The sequence below is a fragment of the Haliotis asinina genome, chromosome 5 (genome assembly GCF_037392515.1).
Source record: "Haliotis asinina isolate JCU_RB_2024 chromosome 5, JCU_Hal_asi_v2, whole genome shotgun sequence".
Lineage (NCBI taxonomy): Eukaryota > Metazoa > Mollusca > Gastropoda > Lepetellida > Haliotidae > Haliotis > Haliotis asinina.
The window spans coordinates 40,305,164-40,325,046 of NC_090284.1; the positions used below are offsets into that span (position 1 = coordinate 40,305,164).

Genomic DNA, 19,883 nt, shown 5'->3' on the forward strand with positions numbered 1-19,883 from the left:
ATAATGGTTAATTGCACATTTACTGGCGTAAACGCAGGTCTATATGTATCCTAAACTTAAAAACCGATTATAACCATTCATTTGAATATATTTAACTGTCTGTTTCGTATCAAGAGTCCCATATCAATACTCTCATAAGTTATCGTTTCCACGCGAGATTGCAACACAACTTCCGCTACTGGAACGCTACGACCAACGCTGTAAACAAACTGAGAAATACAACCATGGCCAGCGTACGGGACAGATACGATTCAACTCTTCTTGGAATATTGTCGAATGAAGGCGAGATTACCAATTTCCTAGATGTCGTAATAGGATTCTTATACAGAAGGTTAGCACCTGCTATATCACATCAAGTTGTACACGTCTGACAAAATCTGTCAATTTCAGCCTCTCAGGCAAGGCTCGTTTGGTGATTATTTGTGATGTCAGAATTTAGATTACGTATCATAACATTTACTCTTCTATAGATGTAGAGCCAGTTTGATGCAATTTCGCCAGTTTGAATTTTATTTGCAAGTTCCTGCTGATTGAATGCCAGATATTATCATGATTATGCAAGCATTGAGCATGTTAATTGTTGTGTGTAAGGCTGTTCAATATGTCTAACAGCGGTACTCATACTCCCAAACAAACAAGGGAGTACTTGTTGGGTTCGTGAGGTTTATTATATCAATGGTGGTCCAGTTCTGCCCTACAACATACACAATTCACGGCTAGAGTGCAGTTTACCGGGCGCGCGACCCGGGACTGCTGAGCGCTCGCTAATGAGCGCGCTATAGTGATCTACTGAACTGTCTCACTTTACCGCGCTGATGTATCCTTAGGGTTAGGGACCCCCCTTCTAGATCCTTAGGGTTAGGGACCCCCTTCTAGATCCTTAGGGTTAGGGACCCCCCCCCCTTCTAGATCCTTAGGGTTAGGGACCCCCCCTTCTAGATCCTTAGGGTTAGGGACCCCCCTTCTAGATCCTTAGGGTTAGTGAGTAAAGGTTAGGGTTGGCTTACCTTAGATGCGATTATATCCATATATCCATCCACGAATCGAAAGTCAAACGATAAACGTCATCATATATTATAGCTTCGCTGGATTGGCTGCACAACATCTTGAAAACAATGCCTAGGTGTGGCTTCTCGCTTTGATGAATGGGTAGGCGGGGCCTAGCTCTGCGCATGCGCAGTAAATGAAAACAAACCATAATAGTTTGTTTTCATTCACTGCGCATGCACAGAGCTAGTGGGGTAATGACCAGTTAAACGAGCACTAACTAACTGTGATCGCACCGGTGGTCCCGAGGTAGCGTGTCCGCTAATTAGTCTAATTGGAATCCAGTTGGAATCCCACGACCCCTGCTGAGAGCGTTCGAGCCCCGCCAGCACAGCGAAAAAATCGGAAAAAGCGCGCCCGGTAAAGTGCACTACTCCCCAATTCACTTTTAAACCTTATGTACATAGACACTAGATAACGGTATTACTTATACTTTTAAGATTAACAGTTCATTTCTGGATACTGTACAAATCCCTTTAGAGAAAACATATTACACTCTATCATTGTCTATATACAGATCATGCACATGCAGTTATACATACATATATTACCTCGTCTCAAGGACACAGGCAGGAATACCTCAGTAAGTGTACAGTGATAAGCCCAGCACAAATAAATATACTATATAAACATAGGATACTCTTATGTAAGCATGTACAGATTACATTATGCATAACAAAAACAGAATGCATACATACATGATCCATAGAGTACTTCTAACCTATTTACATATAGATATTAGATGTATGAATCAGATGAAATACACTTGGCATATACCCTCTGGTAAATACACAAGTAAGTTGAATAAGGACTGCTTTAAAATATAATACACTATGAGCTATAATACTGCATATATGCAACAATGCTAAAATACATTATAACCAAACCTAAGATTCTAGATAAAGTAATAGATGAACTTACCCTATGTGATTTCGTGCTGAAGAAACATGCTCAGTACAAGAAACAAGAAGTAGGCTGACCAATAGCAAAATGTTTCCAACTGTGACCCCACATGACTAAAACGATCATGTGAACCCAGAGAACAATAAAACCCTAATCACAGGCCAAGCCTGTGACTGTCCAAGTGACAATACCCATGCACCAACAAATACAATGACAAGGCTGAACTATCCAAGCTTTCCTATGAATTACTAGGTTTGTGCAAGTGCTCAAGTGAGATCAAGTATTTAAGGAAAATGAATGTTGCATATTTAGTTTTAGGTTATTATAATTAATATTAAATATTTTGGCTTAGGTTATTAATTTACTTTATAAAAGTTTACTATAATGATGATTTAATATCTAACCATATACTATTTACAAACATACTGCTAAATGTACATCTGAGCCAGTTTCTCAGATGCGTTCATATTCAAGCTCATTGAATGATCAGATGATAGTAGAAACTGTTCTCACTCATATGTATTCAAAGGATGTAACCATAGAATCTGTTAGCCTCTCATTTTCCACAAAATGGGTCAGGGATTACTTTTTGGAGTGCAACACTTTAGTCTTGATACATCTTATTTTTCATCGCTTAAGTTAAAGTGCATAAATGTATCAACAATATTCAGATTGATGATGATACAACATTCATCATCTCCTCTTACAGGACAGACTTTTTCCGCATCATGAAGAGCAAAAATGACAAACTTGGATTTCCACCAGGAGCTGCAGCTCAACTGTTATTGAAGGTCAGTGTATAAATTACTACAATGTACATGATTAAACTGACATGCCATGGAGGTGTTAAACACAGCTCTGCATTCTGTATGTGGACCTGGTGGAGGCATATTGGAGATGTAATTACAATAACATCCTGTGTACATGGTGTAGTTCTTTGATTACAATCAAGGGACAGTGGGCTAGCTTAGTCGTTAAAGCATTAGCTCATGACACTGAAGACCCGGGTTCGATTCCCTACATGGGTACAATATGTGAACCCATTTTTGGTGTTGCCTGCCTGTGATCAGTAGAGGACGTAACGTGTACGCGAGACGGTCTCCCGTTACGTATACAAGTGACTACCTGAGAGGGGGTCACTCATACGCGTGACTGCCTGATCACAGACAGGGAAATTCTGCATGTCACACAAAAACGCGTCTAAAAGTGTTATTTATGAAAATAATTAAACAAAATTTGCTATGGTTGTTGACTGATGGTCACGTTATTGGATGACGTGAATGAAAGCATAAAAAGAGGAAATTAAATTGTCAAAAAATGACAAAAAAGTGCAAAATTTGAGCAAAAATTGACGATATTTAACAGAGAATTTCACCTATGTACATATTTTTCAGAAACTTAAATTTAGTATTTTCTGAAAGCTCATTCATCGTAGATTCATAATATATATGCAGCTTCCGATGCACACCAACGCACACCTGTTTGTTATTGTGTTGAAACATGTTTACTTTCTTCGAAACTGCGCGAACCGTCTCGCGTAGAAGTGACTGGGTTACCGTGTCATTAATGGGAGGTAACTGATGCCTGACTAAATTGCTCAGTCAAAACATCCGTCATTGCGTCTTGGACTGTCCGAAGCATACGTAATTTACATGGCGATATTTTTCTTGCGTTACAACAATGAGGATATAATAAATTATAACAAAATCACGAATAACATTTTTTCATGCGGAATACTCTCTTTGTTGGAAGTATAATCATTGGAAAACACGACCACTTCTACCGATGTAAAAACAGTTTTACGTTTTATGTTTGCTGTTATAGCAGTAGATTTTAGACTTTTGACGGCAATTTTCACCTGTGTGCACATTTCACACAAACATGATCTTTATATTTTCTGAAAGTTTGTTCCATGCAGATTTACCTCGTATAAGTACTTGTTCGTGTACACGAATGCACATAGGTGTACAATCGCGATGAAACACATCTACTTTCCACCCACCGCTCGGCACAGACACACAAACGGCCTCACAATTTCGTTACGCGTACGAGAGACGCTTCCCAGAAGCATGAACAAAAGTAGTCAGTTTCTGACGGCAATTTTCACCTATGTGCACATTTCACACAAACATGATCTTTGTATTTTCTGAAAGCTTGTTCCATGCAGATTTACCTCGTGTAAGTACTTGTTCGTGTACACGAATGCACATAGGTGTACAATCGCGATGAAACACATCTACTTTCCACCCACCGCTCGGAACAGTCACACAAACGGCCTCACAATTTCATTACGCGTACGAGAGACGCTACCCAGAAGCACGAACAAAAGTAGTCAGTTTTTGACGGCAATTTTCACCTATGTGCACATTTCACACAAACATGATCTTTGTATTTTCTGAAAGCTTGTTCCATGCAGATTTACCTCGTATAAGTACTTGTTCGTGTACACGAATGCACATAGGTGTACAATCGCGATGAAACACATCTACTTTCCACCCACCGCTCGGAACAGTCACACAAACGGCCTCACAATTTCATTACGCGTACGAGAGACGCTACCCAGAAGCACGAACAAAAGTAGTCAGTTTTTGACGGCAATTTTCACCTATGTGCACATTTCACACAAACATGATCTTTGTATTTTCTGAAAGCTTGTTCCATGCAGATTTACCTCGTATAAGTACTTGTTCGTGTACACGAATGCACATAGGTGTACAATCGCGATGAAACACATCTACTTTCCACCCACCGCTCGGCACAGACACACAAACGGCCTCACAATTTCGTTACGCGTACGAGAGACGCTACCCAGAAGCACGAACAAAAGTAGTCAGTTTTTGACGGCAATTTTCACCTATGTGCACATTTCACACAAACATGATCTTTGTATTTTCTGAAAGCTTGTTCCATGCAGATTTACCTCGTATAAGTACTTGTTCGTGTACACGAATGCACATAGGTGTACAATCGCGCTGAAACACATCTACTTTCCACCCACCTCTCGGCACAGACACACAAACGGCCTCACAATTTCATTACGCGTACGAGAGACGCTACCCAGAAGCACGAACAAAAGTAGTCAGTTTTTGACGGCAATTTTCACCTATGTGCACATTTCACACAAACATGATCTTTGTATTTTCTGAAAGCTTGTTCCATGCAGATTTACCTCGTATAAGTACCTGTTCGTGTACACGAATGCACATAGGTGTACAATCGCGATGAAACACATCTACTTTCCACCCACCGCTCGGAACAGTCACACAAACGGCCTCACAATTTCATTACGCGTACGAGAGACGCTACCCAGAAGCACGAACAAAAGTAGTCAGTTTTTGACGGCAATTTTCACCTGTGTGCACATTTCACACAAACATGATCTTTATATTTTCTGAAAGTTTGTTCCATGCAGATTTACCTCGTATAAGTACTTGTTCGTGTACACGAATGCACATAGGTGTACAATCGCGATGAAACACATCTACTTTCCACCCACCGCTCGGCACAGACACACAAACGGCCTCACAATTTCGTTACGCGTACGAGAGACGCTTCCCAGAAGCATGAACAAAAGTAGTCAGTTTCTGACGGCAATTTTCACCTATGTGCACATTTCACACAAACATGATCTTTATATTTTCTGAAAGCTTGTTCCATGCAGATTTACCTCGTGTAAGTACTTGTTCGTGTACACGAATGCACATAGGTGTACAATCGCGATGAAACACATCTACTTTCCACCCACCGCTCGGAACAGTCACACAAACGGCCTCACAATTTCATTACGCGTACGAGAGACGCTACCCAGAAGCACGAACAAAAGTAGTCAGTTTTTGACGGCAATTTTCACCTATGTGCACATTTCACACAAACATGATCTTTGTATTTTCTGAAAGCTTGTTCCATGCAGATTTACCTCGTATAAGTACTTGTTCGTGTACACGAATGCACATAGGTGTACAATCGCGATGAAACACATCTACTTTCCACCCACCGCTCGGAACAGTCACACAAACGGCCTCACAATTTCATTACGCGTACGAGAGACGCTACCCAGAAGCACGAACAAAAGTAGTCAGTTTTTGACGGCAATTTTCACCTATGTGCACATTTCACACAAACATGATCTTTGTATTTTCTGAAAGCTTGTTCCATGCAGATTTACCTCGTATAAGTACTTGTTCGTGTACACGAATGCACATAGGTGTACAATCGCGATGAAACACATCTACTTTCCACCCACCGCTCGGCACAGACACACAAACGGCCTCACAATTTCGTTACGCGTACGAGAGACGCTACCCAGAAGCACGAACAAAAGTAGTCAGTTTTTGACGGCAATTTTCACCTATGTGCACATTTCACACAAACATGATCTTTGTATTTTCTGAAAGCTTGTTCCATGCAGATTTACCTCGTATAAGTACTTGTTCGTGTACACGAATGCACATAGGTGTACAATCGCGATGAAACACATCTACTTTCCACCCACCTCTCGGCACAGACACACAAACGGCCTCACAATTTCATTACGCGTACGAGAGACGCTACCCAGAAGCACGAACAAAAGTAGTCAGTTTTTGACGGCAATTTTCACCTATGTGCACATTTCACACAAACATGATCTTTATATTTTCTGAAAGCTTGTTCCATGCAGATTTACCTCGTATAAGTACTTGTTCGTGTACACGAATGCACATAGGTGTACAATCGCGATGAAACACATCTACTTTCCACCCACCGCTCGGCACAGTCACACAAACGGCCTCACAATTTCATTACGCGTACGAGAGACGCTACCCAGAAGCACGAACAAAAGTAGTCAGTTTTTGACGGCAATTTTCACCTGTGTGCACATTTCACACAAACATGATCTTTGTATTTTCTGAAAGCTTGTTCCATGCAGATTTACCTCGTATAAGTACTTGTTCGTGTACACGAATGCACATAGGTGTACAATCGCGATGAAACACATCTACTTTCCTGCTATTGGCCACAGACACACACACCGACCTCACAACATCAACAAACGTTCGAGAGGCAAAAGTAGTCGGTTTTGACGACGATTTTCACATGTGTGCCAGTTTCATAGAAACATTAACTTAACATGTTCTGAAAGCATATTCAATGCAGATTTACACCATACAAGTACTCGTTCATGTACACGAACGCACATAGGTGTGGCATCGCGTTGAAACACATCTACTTTCCTCCCACTGCTCGTCAGACACACAAACCTTAGTCACAATTTTGTTACGGCTACGAGAGACGCCTTTGGCCACGGGAGCAGACCCGGTGCTCAATATGTTCACTCGCATCAAGTGGTAAGTAATTTCGGAGGACTGCATGACCTTTAATAGTTTAAACAAAATGTATTCTTGAACACACTGCATGCAGGAATTACCACTCATTTCCTTAAGTTTTATGTCATTGTCATCAACACGTAATATTATAGAAATACGATTTCTCGACTTTTAAACAGATGACGTGAATGTGATAAAAAGTGTTATTTAGACGGAGATTTATGTATTCATATATATTGTTTCCAGTCTAAGTAAACTTAGCCTCAGTACTTTTCCTTAGACTCCACTACTGAGTCTAACAAAACCTTATGGGAGGTCGCGTCAGGTAACCTTTGGGACTTACCAATCAGAACACAGCTTTCCAAATCGCGAAAGTGGACATTCGCACACACCTTTTGAACTTTTTATCTCGAAAAGGTTCGTACCCGAACGATTCCGAATGTTATTTAGCGTATGATCGCTTCTGGGTGATTCACACGGTGCACATTACAACCATGACAACAGAGTAAACTGTCTCCGAAAACAGTGTTTTGGCCATATTCAAGGGATCTCATCTTGCGGAAATATTAGCCAATGGTAACCATGTCAACAGAAACCCCAAAGCGTATATACCGCAGGTCAAATATCTGTATTTTCTGCGGATTGTTGTTTGTGGAGAGATCTGTGCCCCTTAAGTAGTAGCCGTTGTCTGATTGGTTAAATCTATATAACCGTCTCGCTATTGATTGGACGGTCATAGGTCGCTCAAAGGTTGCCTGATGCGACCTTCTGCTAGGGTTTGTTAAACTCAGTGGTGGAGTGTAAGGAATAACATTGAGACTGAGTTTACTTAGACTGACATTGTTTCAAAGCTGTATTATTACAGCAATAAATCAGTCGAGTCATCCCTGTTACACACGGAAGATGCCACTTCCCTGAGCAGTTTTTGATCACCTACATATCAACTGAATTTTTGTCACAACTGAATAAACATGATTCTGTCTTTTACCAGCTTAACAACACCAAACAAAATAGTTAGCATTTAATTGTGCGTTTTTAAGTTTACCACGGACGATAAAGGCATCGTAAGCAGGAAACTGCACCGTGACTGGCCGTGTCCACAAGACAGCCGTGTCATCTGTCTGCAAATATGCTGTCTCCAAACCCAGTAAATGGGTATCCAGTCTCCTACCTGTATATTCAGGGCTAATCAACTGCAGTCATAAACTATGCCTGACTGCATCCTCTTCATTCCGGCTTAATCATTGCTGGAAAACAGTGTCGTGTGTGATATTGCATAATCTGTGTGAAATATATTTGTGTTTCATTCTGTCAGGGGACAAATACAATTCGCCGTACTGAAGAATTTTGAACATGCACCTGTGTCCGAGAATATATAACTATTTCCATAGTTATACTAAATACATATGAAACATTCAGTGAAAGGTTACGTAATTATGACAAATAATGCAAAACTCCCTGGTATACACATATTTCTTCATTCTGCAGATGATGGCTGAAAAGGCTGTCCAAACCAGCATGCTGGACTGTAGCTGGGTCTGGTTGTCTTCCCCTGTCCATGCTGTCGTCCAGGAAGGAAAACCCTTCCTATTTCACGCATATTCATAGAATATATATTTCTGTGTTGGCTTTGAATGTATTGTTTTTATCTATGCATACTATTTAAACCATCTACCAAAGTAAAAGAGAGGAAAGCCGATGATAGCGTTGACAACGACGCACAGCACTTTCAAGTACTCTTCGAAGATAATCAGTACAAGAATAACTCCTTCATACCAAAACAGAACACTTTGAAAAACACTATAACATTAGGCAATAAAAATCTGTTTATAAGTCGTCCAGTAATGTTATGGACAATATTTTGAGTTTGTAATCATGTGGAACAGTTTTACTCCTTTCTTCATCATGAATATGTCATCTCATTATCACGTGAGCGATCGTTATCACGTGATCAGTTCAATCGGAATGAAGTAAGAAAACGCTATTTTGCCCACCTCCATGCGACTTGAATATTTGTCACCACAAAATAAACATTTCTATGGCCTTTCACAGATTATCAAACACAAACAGGAAACGGAATGCATGCAATTAACATTTAATTACGTGTTTTCAAGCTATCATAAAATATACCTCGGACGACAAAGGCACCGTAAACAGGAAATTACACAATCGCCCCCCGTGTCCACCAGATAGCCGTGTAAACTGTCTGCAAACTCTGAAGTAACGTGCTGTACTGCATCACACCTGTTGCCGGTCTCCACCTGTATATTCAATGATACCCAACTACAGTAATTAACTATGTCTGGCCGCGTTCGGCCTAGTCTTCACTCCAGTGTCACGTGTGTGATACAATAAGTTGCGTAATCCAAATGAAAGTTAATTGTGTTGCATTCGGCCAAAAAGATGAACCAAGACAAGCACAATTCGCCGCACTGATGTATTTCAAATATGTACCTGTGTTTCATAACCATAGTTGTACTACATACATCTCAAACATTCAGTGAAAGCTTCATACATTTTCGTTTTTATAACAAATAATGCAATGTTCCCTGGAATGTGCGTGTCCCCTCATTCTGCCGTTCCCAGTCCAACGCAGCATGCTGGATTGTACACGGAGCTGGTTGTCTTCCACTGGCCATGCTGTCTTCCAGGAACGAAAACCTTTTCTGTTTCAAGCATATACAAAGAATATGTGTAAACAAGAAAGTCCCAGTTTTTACATGAAGTGGATCTGGTAATGTGTGTTGTTAGTTTTGTTGTAGAAAAGGTATGTGTGCAAATACGTATGTATTCGATCTAATTGAAGTTACCTGTATGTGTACAGGGTAAGTGAAACAACAGATTCTTACCTTAATATACTGTGCACACTGAAGGGGATGGAGGAATGATGTCTTCCAGGATGAGGGATGTTAAGCAAATGGCCGACATGATGCACAATTCTTCAGAAAATGATGATTTGTAGAGTTAACATGAGCTTACCGAATGCGTAATGTATCCGCCAGGTCATGTGGAGTTTGATCGAAAGAGGGGGCGAAAGATATTACAACCTGCAGGCGGCGTTAAGTTTGCGTGTTTAAATGTGTATTTTCGTACTTTTTTCTTTTCGAAATTATGTCACAAAGTGTGATTTCTGTTTTTAAATGCCTTTATCAAATCATGTCAATTTCCGAAGGCATAAATTAGGTTCAAGTTACTTACATACATTTTCATGATCAACAAGTCATCATTCGCAAGCTGGACCGTACAGAGGAACACCATCCTCAACTTGCAATAAGCAAACACGAGATCACCAGAAACCTTATAACAGTTTGCGTCGAATTAGTTTGTTTTCTTCCCAACTTCTGTCATTTTACACAATGCACATCTATTTACGGTGGTCTTAAAAGAAACATCATTTCTCTTTCAAGAGGTTCAGAAACGTTTGCATTTGGTTCGGTTCCAATGGTGAACACTAGCTAGGACTACAAATCTGTTTGCTATAATCGTATTGGCAATGAAGTATTGCAGATTCATACCCGTGGAGATATTCAGAGAGATATGCATCATAGCCTAATTTTTATACATCAATAACATTTTTTCAGATGTGTTTACAAAATAGTGTGTATACCGATGAAACTGCATGCTCACTTGCTCACGTTTACAGGGACTGTATGTTCTGTAAAACAGCATGCACGGCTAATGCGGGCATAACCTGATATGTACTCTGGAAGATACGATATCGACATGTCAACACCATGAGCTGTAATGAAATATCGAAGCAGGTATTCTAGTATAACACTAATTTTGATCAGTACGAGATGTCAGCTATGGCTGGCACCGCGAGTCCCTTTTTTCAGTGTGCTGTGTGGAGTAATACAATGGACGTACGTCACTTCCGAAAAATATGCAAATGATTTAATAGTTTTCGCAGGATTGCTTTTGACGAAGTTGGCAAAGTTTTGATTCATGCAAGATGCGGTAGGGGTCGTATTACTTTCAAAATAGTCTGTAACTTTCTGCAAGATGAATACGTTGACATTTCCACCAGTGATACATTCAAATGAAATAAATCACCTTTTCATGAGCGATGAATTGATTTTTGTGTAATTGGCATATGTAAACAGCCGACCTTGGGCGTGGTATTCTGCTTTCCCGATGTTTTCACGTGCCGAAAAAATCGAAAAATAGAGAGGTCCAGTATGCATCAACCTAGGATGATTGTAAATATTTTGTCGGACAAACAACTTGTATTTTGCAAGTTGTAATCTGCTAAGTGCAAATGACGAAAGCGTGGCATCCGAGATCGAAAAACCTGTTCATTCACGACTGTCAAGTACCCCACCACCCTTGGGGATTTTACGGGACGCTTTAATTACCCTGCATCGTGTTCGCACCCAATCGAGGTGGTTCCATGGTGATTGAATTAATTAGGGGGAAGCGCTTCAGTTAGTACCGTGGAGCGCACCGTCTCGCGGACAAGAGACGATAGGCCGTCTCGCGTACACGTTACGTCTCGGACTGTGATATAGCTGGAATATTGCTAAAAGTGGTATAAAACCATACTCACTCACTCTACTCTGATCATAATAACATTCTTCATTCATTCTTTCCCCTTTTTCACAACTGAACCAAGAAGCAGTGTTTCATGTGTTTGTAAAAAATGTTAAAGTAGACCAGGAATGTAAACATTATGAAATTTGTCGTCATGGCCAAAGAAGCTTCACTTCACTTCGGTTGAATTTGTAACCCTTTGTCTATCCTTGCATAAGCTTGTGTTTAAGTTAATTTGTTTCTGTTCACAGTTATATTCATATTTTAACATGAATTGCTTTTAATTCAGCTGTTTATTCCTTATCAATTTTTAACAGGAATTCAAGAAGTATGAAGCATATGCCCAGAGGGACGATATAGAAAGAGAGAAGAAAAAGGCAGATATAGGTTTGGCCAAAGGTAACTATTGCCTAGTCCTAGGTTGCCCAATGGTCCAAGGAGTCACAAGTCCTTATGCGGTTTTGCATCTCAAGGCATGTCCCTAACTCCCTGTATCTTTACCGTCTTTGACGCTTCCAGAAGATAGAGTTATCTCCCTTGCACCTTTTGCACTTGCTACTTACACCTGGATCATAAATATCTTGAGACCTCTTATTATAGATAAGTAAACACAATTACCATGATTACTTCACAGACTGCTTTGAAAATCATCAACACACAGAGAACTGTTGAAAGCAAAATGAAATCTGTGACATTGATCACCACAAAAATGCAACTACATCATGTTCTGTTCTCAGGAAAAAGTTATCTAAGCAGGTAGGGCCAATTTTATATTTCAGTTTATTGTAAAATAATATAAATACAACTATGATAAGTTACATGGACTGGCCTATCAAATTCAGAGTCATTCAGAGTCATTTGCATTATTTTCATATATCTTCAAGCTTTATGGTTTACCTGTTGATCACAACTTTTCAGCTCAATCCATAAACAACTTTCAGGTCACTTCATGTCATTCCTAGCAGATAAAACAATGTTTACTTCCAGCTTACTTTGTATATCCAATCGTGTGTATATTTTGTTCTTCAGAAGAAGCATCGACGCATTCGCCAGGTAAGAGTGAGCTGGAGACTTCAGAACAGCAGCAAGTGTCATTAACAACCACATCCAAGACTAGCATTCCTGCTGCCATGTCAACACCACAGACAACAACGGCAACTACTGCCAGCACAACCACCATTCCCTCCACAGGTGGTGCTGGTGATGTGAAGACGCCACCGAGTCAGAACAAGGATGAAGATGAAGACACAAGGGCATCCAAGTAGGTTGATACTGTTAATGAAAATAATCAGTAACTCCATGCTACATAGGTATTGGCTAGGCTAGATATTCATGACATATCACCTTTGTAACGAACATGAAAGCGTTCGTTCGTGTTGTTTTTTCACCACCGTGTGGATTGTGCAACCCAAGCACAGCTTCGGTCTTTCGCCACTAGTCAGGCGCCTAAGGCTGGTAAAGTGTCTTGTGGTCTAGGAATGATAAGCCTGACTTACGGCAACACATATGTATGGAGTATGATGTACTAATATTACTTTAAAAGAGTATTGAAGGAAATGATTGTTTTAGTATACTTACATACTCACCAGGTTTTCAAAAGGAGAGTGAAAGCTTCTGCAAGAGAGAACATGCACAGTGTTTTCAAGTAAACACATATTATTTTTCTCACAAACAGCTTGCCGTCTTTAGTGATTGGCCTATAGATTTCAGTAAAATGTTCCTTTGTTTGTCATTTACGCTCTTTACAGACAGCAGCAAGCATTTCAGAATGACCCACTGAGTTACAATGGGGCTAGGAGGGAAAAGTATGTCTGGTCACAGTCAATATCAGATGTCGATATTCGCATCTTTGTAAGTGGAAACATTACTGATGTTGCAATTATGTTTTTATTTTTGTCTTTCTTAAAAACTCCACTTAACAATGTTCCACCTGTAAATGGTTGTCTAACTGTGAATATGCAAGTTAGAAATGGCCTTCAGCAACCCGTGCTTGTTGTAAGGGACAATTAACAGGGTCAGGTGGTCTGGCTTACTGACTTTATTGATATAATTGTATCCTATTTGCGAAGACAGATGCTCATTTTGTCAACTGTTTGATTGTCTGGTCAAGCCTCAATTATTTACAGATTGTCACATATGACTGGAATATTGTTGAGTGTGGCGTTAAGCAACAAACAAACTACCCATCCAGACTAGCCCTTTTGTCGAATAGTTCATATTCCTACAAACTTCTTCACAACTTAAGCCCATTCTTAACACATCAACTATGCTCCAACTTAAGAATTCTTAGGGCTACGAACATTTTGAGAATAAGGGCCCACAATGTAAATAGCTGTCATTTCGCAACAATCTTTAACTTTTTTATTCAGTACCATTGCATGATGAGGTAATATAGCAGAATATAATGAATAATACTGAAATACATAAAAGCATTAAGAGTGTAATAATTACCATGAAATGGTCTTTGAAATGCCCTAAATCATATGTCTCTAGTTCAGTATGATAATACATTAGAGTAAGGGAGATGATTTATATGTTAACAAGTTATTTGATAACCATAAATATTCATTGATAAAGGTGCCACCGTACATAAAGAAAGGAAAGCAGGTTGAAGTAACCGTCGAGAAACGGCACCTGCGTGTTTGTTACCGTGATGACAAGGGTGTGTCTCAGACAGTCGTGGATGGTAGTATGACCTGGGATGTCAACAAGGAGGAATGTATGTGGAGTTTGGTCCCTGCAGAACACATACATGTAAGTCAGATTGCATAGATGATAAGTGGCTGCTCTTCCTAAAGTACATCCTTTAATCGGATTCATTTGCATCTTTTAATCTGATTCATTTGCTTCAGAATCCGAGGACAAGTCCGTAGGAATTTGCTTCAGCTGAAGCTTGAATGAACTTTGCTGAACTAAGTAAACTATACAAAAGCAATGAAATGTCAGCTTTCTAAGATGAAATAGCTTGTTGGAAAGCTTGATCTGCACAAGCAAAACAGAAAACAAACCTACAGACCAGTAAGTGATGTAGAATTTTTCATTTCAGGTGACTTGAGTTAGACTCCTCTGCATTACATTACAACTGTCTTACATTACAAGGTAATTATTGCCCCTCAATGTTTTTCAGGTCAGTTTAGAGAAACGAGAAGAAAGATGGTGGGAATCTGCATTAGAGGACGAGCCTAAGATTAATGTTCGTAACATTGACTGCAGTCGTCCAATGACTGATCTTGATGATGAAGCCCAGGCTAAGATTGGTGAGATGATGTTCAATGAGCAGCAGAAACGCTTAGGTCTTCCACAATCACATGAACAGGTGAGGATAGTCAGGGATTTACAGTGTATCATTGTGTATCACCATGTATCAAGCAAGAGTTTTATGCCTGTTTAGGATTTTATGCTTTGTGAACTTGACAAGATATTTTAAGGTGGTGATTTGTTATTTTTCTGGAATGGATCATCGAAGTACAAATCACTTCTTCAAAGTCAAGAGTAATTATGTCTATTTAACAGGCCCTGGAAAATTTTGAGTTCTAAATTGAGAGTTTAGAAAATCTAGGCCCTGTAATATTTGTGAGTTAAAAGAAACCTGTTCAAAGCTGAATTGTCAACAGTGATAAGTGTGATGTGTTTTAAATTAATCATAGGGTTTTTTTTTAAGCATGGACACATAAAAATAATTTGCTTTTGAAAGTTTTAATTAATGTGGTTGAAAATGAGAATATTTAATGGCATAATGTGTGGCAATGTATTTTTTGTTCACAGAAACAGCATGAAATGCTCCGGAAAGCATGGGATGCCGAAGGTTCACCATTCAAAGGCCAGCCCTTTGACCCTTCAGTCCTGAACTTCAATTCAGGGGGCGTTATCTCTGCCAACGTCAACAAGTCCTGATGTCTTGTTTGTGTAATGTTACTGTGGTACTTGTATCATGTAACTGTCATGGCCATTATTTTGTTGGAAACGTGTTTGACCTGTGTCCCTTGTTACTGGTCATCAGTGAAATGCAACTATCTCTTCCATTACTGAAAGATGCTCTTTGTTTGCTTGCATCAAATATCTGTACAGTGACAAGTTACAAGTTCAGACCCAGTTGGCTCAGAAACTGGATGATGAATACTGCAGAAATTGGATGTACATGCAAAGAGATGTTATTCCATATCTGGAAATATGTTAAATGTGGGCATTTGATCAAGAATGTTGCTGTCCAATTGTCATGGTTTCAAAATTAGGGAAAGAATTCATGACTTGAAACATTTTTCTAGGACGTGTTGTGTGGTCATAATGTCTTATTCTGATAACAACAGCCAAAAATGGTGCAATAAATACATAGTGTAACAGTTACGGTATTCCACGGCATCCGACCAAAGGATTAAATCCGAATCAAAGCTCTGTAGATTCTGTACAGGTTTGTGCATGAACTTCAATGACTCCTTCATTGACAGGATGAAGGGAACGCATCTTCCCAGATTTGTTGACCTGCAATTCCATTTTCACAAGGCTTTTTGTCTGTCTTATGTAAGAGTGTTGATGAATGTTCTTGTCTAACTACTGCAAGAATGTTGAGATCTGTATTGAAGTTTTGTCTGACTACTATGAGGGTTGATGAGATCTGTATTGATGTTGTTATATTATGAGGATGTTGATGAGATCTGTATCAGTATAGTGTCCAGTTTCTGTGAGGTCTTGATGAGATCTGTAAGAATGTTGTTGTCTGCCTACAGTGAGGGTGTTCATGAAATCTGAATGAATATTGCCTGGCTTTTGTGTGGGTGTTGATGAGATCTGTATAAATGTTATCTGGCTACTGTAAGAGTTTTGATCAGGTGTGTATGAATTTTGTTGCCTAGCCACTATGTGTATGTTGCTGAGATCTGTATGAATGTTGTCGGACTACTGTGATAATGCTGATGAGATCTGTATGAATGTTTTTGTGTGACTGCTTTGAGGGTCTTTATGAAATCTTCATGAATGGTGCCTTGCTACATTGATGGTGTTCTGTATGATCTGTATGAATGTTATTGCCTGGTTACTCCGAGGATGCTGATGAGATCTGAATCAGTATTGTTGTCTGGCAACTATGAGGGTGTTGATTAGATCTGTATGAATGTTGTGTGGCTACTGTGAGGGTGTTGATTAGATCTGTATGAATATTAATGTCTGGTTACTCTGAGGATGCTGATGAGATCTGTATCAGTGTTGTTGTATGGCTACTGTGAGGGTGCTGACAAGATCTGTATGAATGTTGTTTGGCTACTGTGAAGATGCAGATGAGATCTGTATCAATGTTGTCTGTCTACTGTTTGGGTGTTGACAAGATCAGTATGAATGTTGTGTGGCAACTGTGAGGATGCAGGTGAGATCTGTATCAATGTTGTCTGACTACTGTTTGGGTGTTGACAAGATCTGTATGAATGTTGTGTGGCAACTGTGAGGATGCAGACGAGATCTGTATCAGTGTTGTCTAGCGACTATGAGGGTGTTGACGAGATGTGTATGAATGTTAATGTCTGGCTACTGTGAGGGCGTTGATGAGATCTGTATCAGTGTTGCCTGGTGACTATGAGGGTGTTGACGAGATCTGTATGAATGATGTGTGGCTACAGTGAGGATGCAGGTGAGATTTGTATCAATGTTGTCTGTCTACTGTTTGGGTGTTGACGATATCCGTATGAATGTAGTGTGGCTACTGTGAGGATGCAGGTGAGATCTGTATCAATGTTGTCTGACTACTGTTTGGGTGTTGACAAGATCTATTTGAATGTTGTGTGGCTACTGTGAGGATGCAGGTGAGATCTGTATCAGTGTTGTCTGGCAACTATGAGGGTGTTGACGAGATCTGTATGAATGATATGTGGCTACTGTGAGGATGCAGATGAGATTTGTATCAATGTTGTCTGTTTTCTGTTAGGGTGTTGACGAGATGTGTATGAATGTTGTGTGGCTACTGTGAGGATGCAGGTGAGATCTGTATCAGTGTTGCCTGGTGACTATGAGGGTGTTGACGAGATCTGTATGAATGATGTGTGGCTACTGTGAGGATGCAGATGAGATTTGTATCAATGTTGTCTGTTTTCTGTTAGGGTGTTGACGAGATGTGTATGAATGTTGTGTGGCTACTGTGAGGATGCAGGTGAGATCTGTATCAGTGTTGCCTGGTGACTATGAGGGTGTTGACGAGATCTGTATGAATGATGTGTGGCTACTGTGAGGATGCAGATGAGATTTGTATCAATGTTGTCTGTCTACTGTTTGGGTGTTGACGATATCCGTATGAATGTTGTGTGGCTACTGTGAGGATGCAGGTGAGATCTGTATCAATGTTGTCTGACTACTGTTTGGGTGTTGACAAGATCTATTTGAATGTTGTGTGGCTACTGTGAGGATGCAGGTGAGATCTGTATCAGTGTTGTCTGACAACTATGAGGGTGTTGACGAGATCTGTATGAATGATATGTGGCTACTGTGAGGATGCAGATGAGATTTGTATCAATGTTGTCTGTTTTCTGTTAGGGTGTTGACGATATCTGTATGAATGTTGTGTGGCTACTGTGAGGATGCAGGTGAGATCTGTATCAGTGTTGTTGTTTGACTACTGTGAGGGTGTTGATGAGATGATTTGTATCAGTGTTGTTGTCTGGCTTCAATAAGGGAGTTGATGAGATCTGTATGAATAATGTTGGCTTGTTGTATCCATTGATACATATGTTGAGATGTGCTTAAAAAAATACAAAGAATATGTTCATAAATTGTTTTTTCAGATGTTTGTGTTATCGTTTTCCTTGATCTTTCTCACTTAAATCACAAAATAATAAAAGTATTTTCCATATAATTCCAGATAATTATGATATAGGACTGTGACACATACATTTCAAAAGCATGTCACACAAATGAAGCTTAGGCTCTGTTTGAAGATGAGAATGAATGGTTAAAAACTTCTTTATTGACGTATAATGTGTACATTCTGGTCACTGTTGAAACTTAGTGGGGTTCTCTTCTTGCTCACATTTTTTTGGTTTGTTTGTCTTTTAAATTTATAAATCTTGGAATCACCCAAACCACAAACTTAGAAATAACAAGGAAGGTATCTATATTGTTGTTTTGATGTGTCAAGCTGTTTTATGTAAGACTCACCATTTAAATTTGTACATTGAAGATCAATGTATTTCAAAGAAAGATCTATTCCAGGAGTAACATTGCATTCATCTAAATGTTGACAAAACCTTTCCCTTTGCCTTTACATCTACTGACTCCATGTTCTTATTCCCAATATGTCATTTAAATGTATTTTAATGAATCAATATTATTATCCAGTCCACCCGCGACAACCGTCACAAGCACATTAAATATTGTTGAAAAAAGATCGGAACATGGAACACATCAAAACAGATTTGCATCAGGCATTGCTGTCAAATTTAGAAATGTCCTCAACATGTCTTATTTCAGAAACCTTCACTGAAGCTCTGAATGTTAGAATTCAGATCAAACAACTTTGGAGCAAAAGCAGCATGACTCTTTGAAATCTTTGTAGGAGGATCATGCTTGATTACACCCCCAAAGTTGTGAAATGTACACATCAAAGGCTGGAACTGCTGGCGTATTGCTTGACTAAAAGGAAAAGTTCTGCCAATTTTTACAGCAGATGATGTGACATAGTATGGACGTCAGTACGAAGTTGTATCAAGAGCTGTGATAAGCACTTCATTACCTCTTTATTTTATTCTGGTTCCACAAATGTCTAAACTGACATAAGGACATGCATTGGGCGTTACAGTTTGTCAATGGACTCCACACTCTTAATAGTCTTCTCCAAGATCCCACATAATGTTGTAAATTTCCTTTTGGCACATTGGAAGCATTTGAAACACCGAATTCCGATTTCTCTTAAAGTACATTTTTGTGGTAGGCCTGTTGCAAGACAAAAATCTCTTTGATGTTAGATTTCCAATGTTTTGATCAACAACAGTGATGTATATATATTTAAAAATCAATGAATACGATGTTTTTCCTAAAATTGAAAGCTGGTTTGTTTCAGGATTTCAAGTTCTTTTTTTGTTGTTGTTTCTAAACTTTGCATGAAACATCTACTTGTTCTGTGAA

At 39.5% G+C, this 19,883-nt stretch overlaps 1 protein-coding gene across 2 annotated transcripts; it reads left to right on the forward strand.

The window, feature by feature from the left end:
- Nucleotides 1-166: 166 nt before the first annotated feature.
- On the forward strand, nucleotides 167-18,545 carry LOC137284501 (nudC domain-containing protein 3-like). 2 transcript variants are annotated; one of them, XM_067816326.1, is made up of 8 exons: nucleotides 167-331; nucleotides 2,660-2,741; nucleotides 12,101-12,182; nucleotides 12,813-13,044; nucleotides 13,532-13,634; nucleotides 14,361-14,537; nucleotides 14,911-15,099; nucleotides 15,549-18,545. In XM_067816326.1, exons 1-8 carry the CDS (start codon nucleotides 225-227, stop codon nucleotides 15,675-15,677), a joined length of 1,101 nt encoding a protein of 366 aa, XP_067672427.1. In that variant the 5' UTR covers nucleotides 167-224; the 3' UTR covers nucleotides 15,678-18,545. The 2 variants fall into 2 exon arrangements, with proteins under 2 accessions (XP_067672427.1, XP_067672428.1); XM_067816327.1 differs by having other exon boundaries at nucleotides 175-331; nucleotides 12,816-13,044.
- The last annotated feature ends 1,338 nt before the right edge of the window (nucleotides 18,546-19,883 follow it).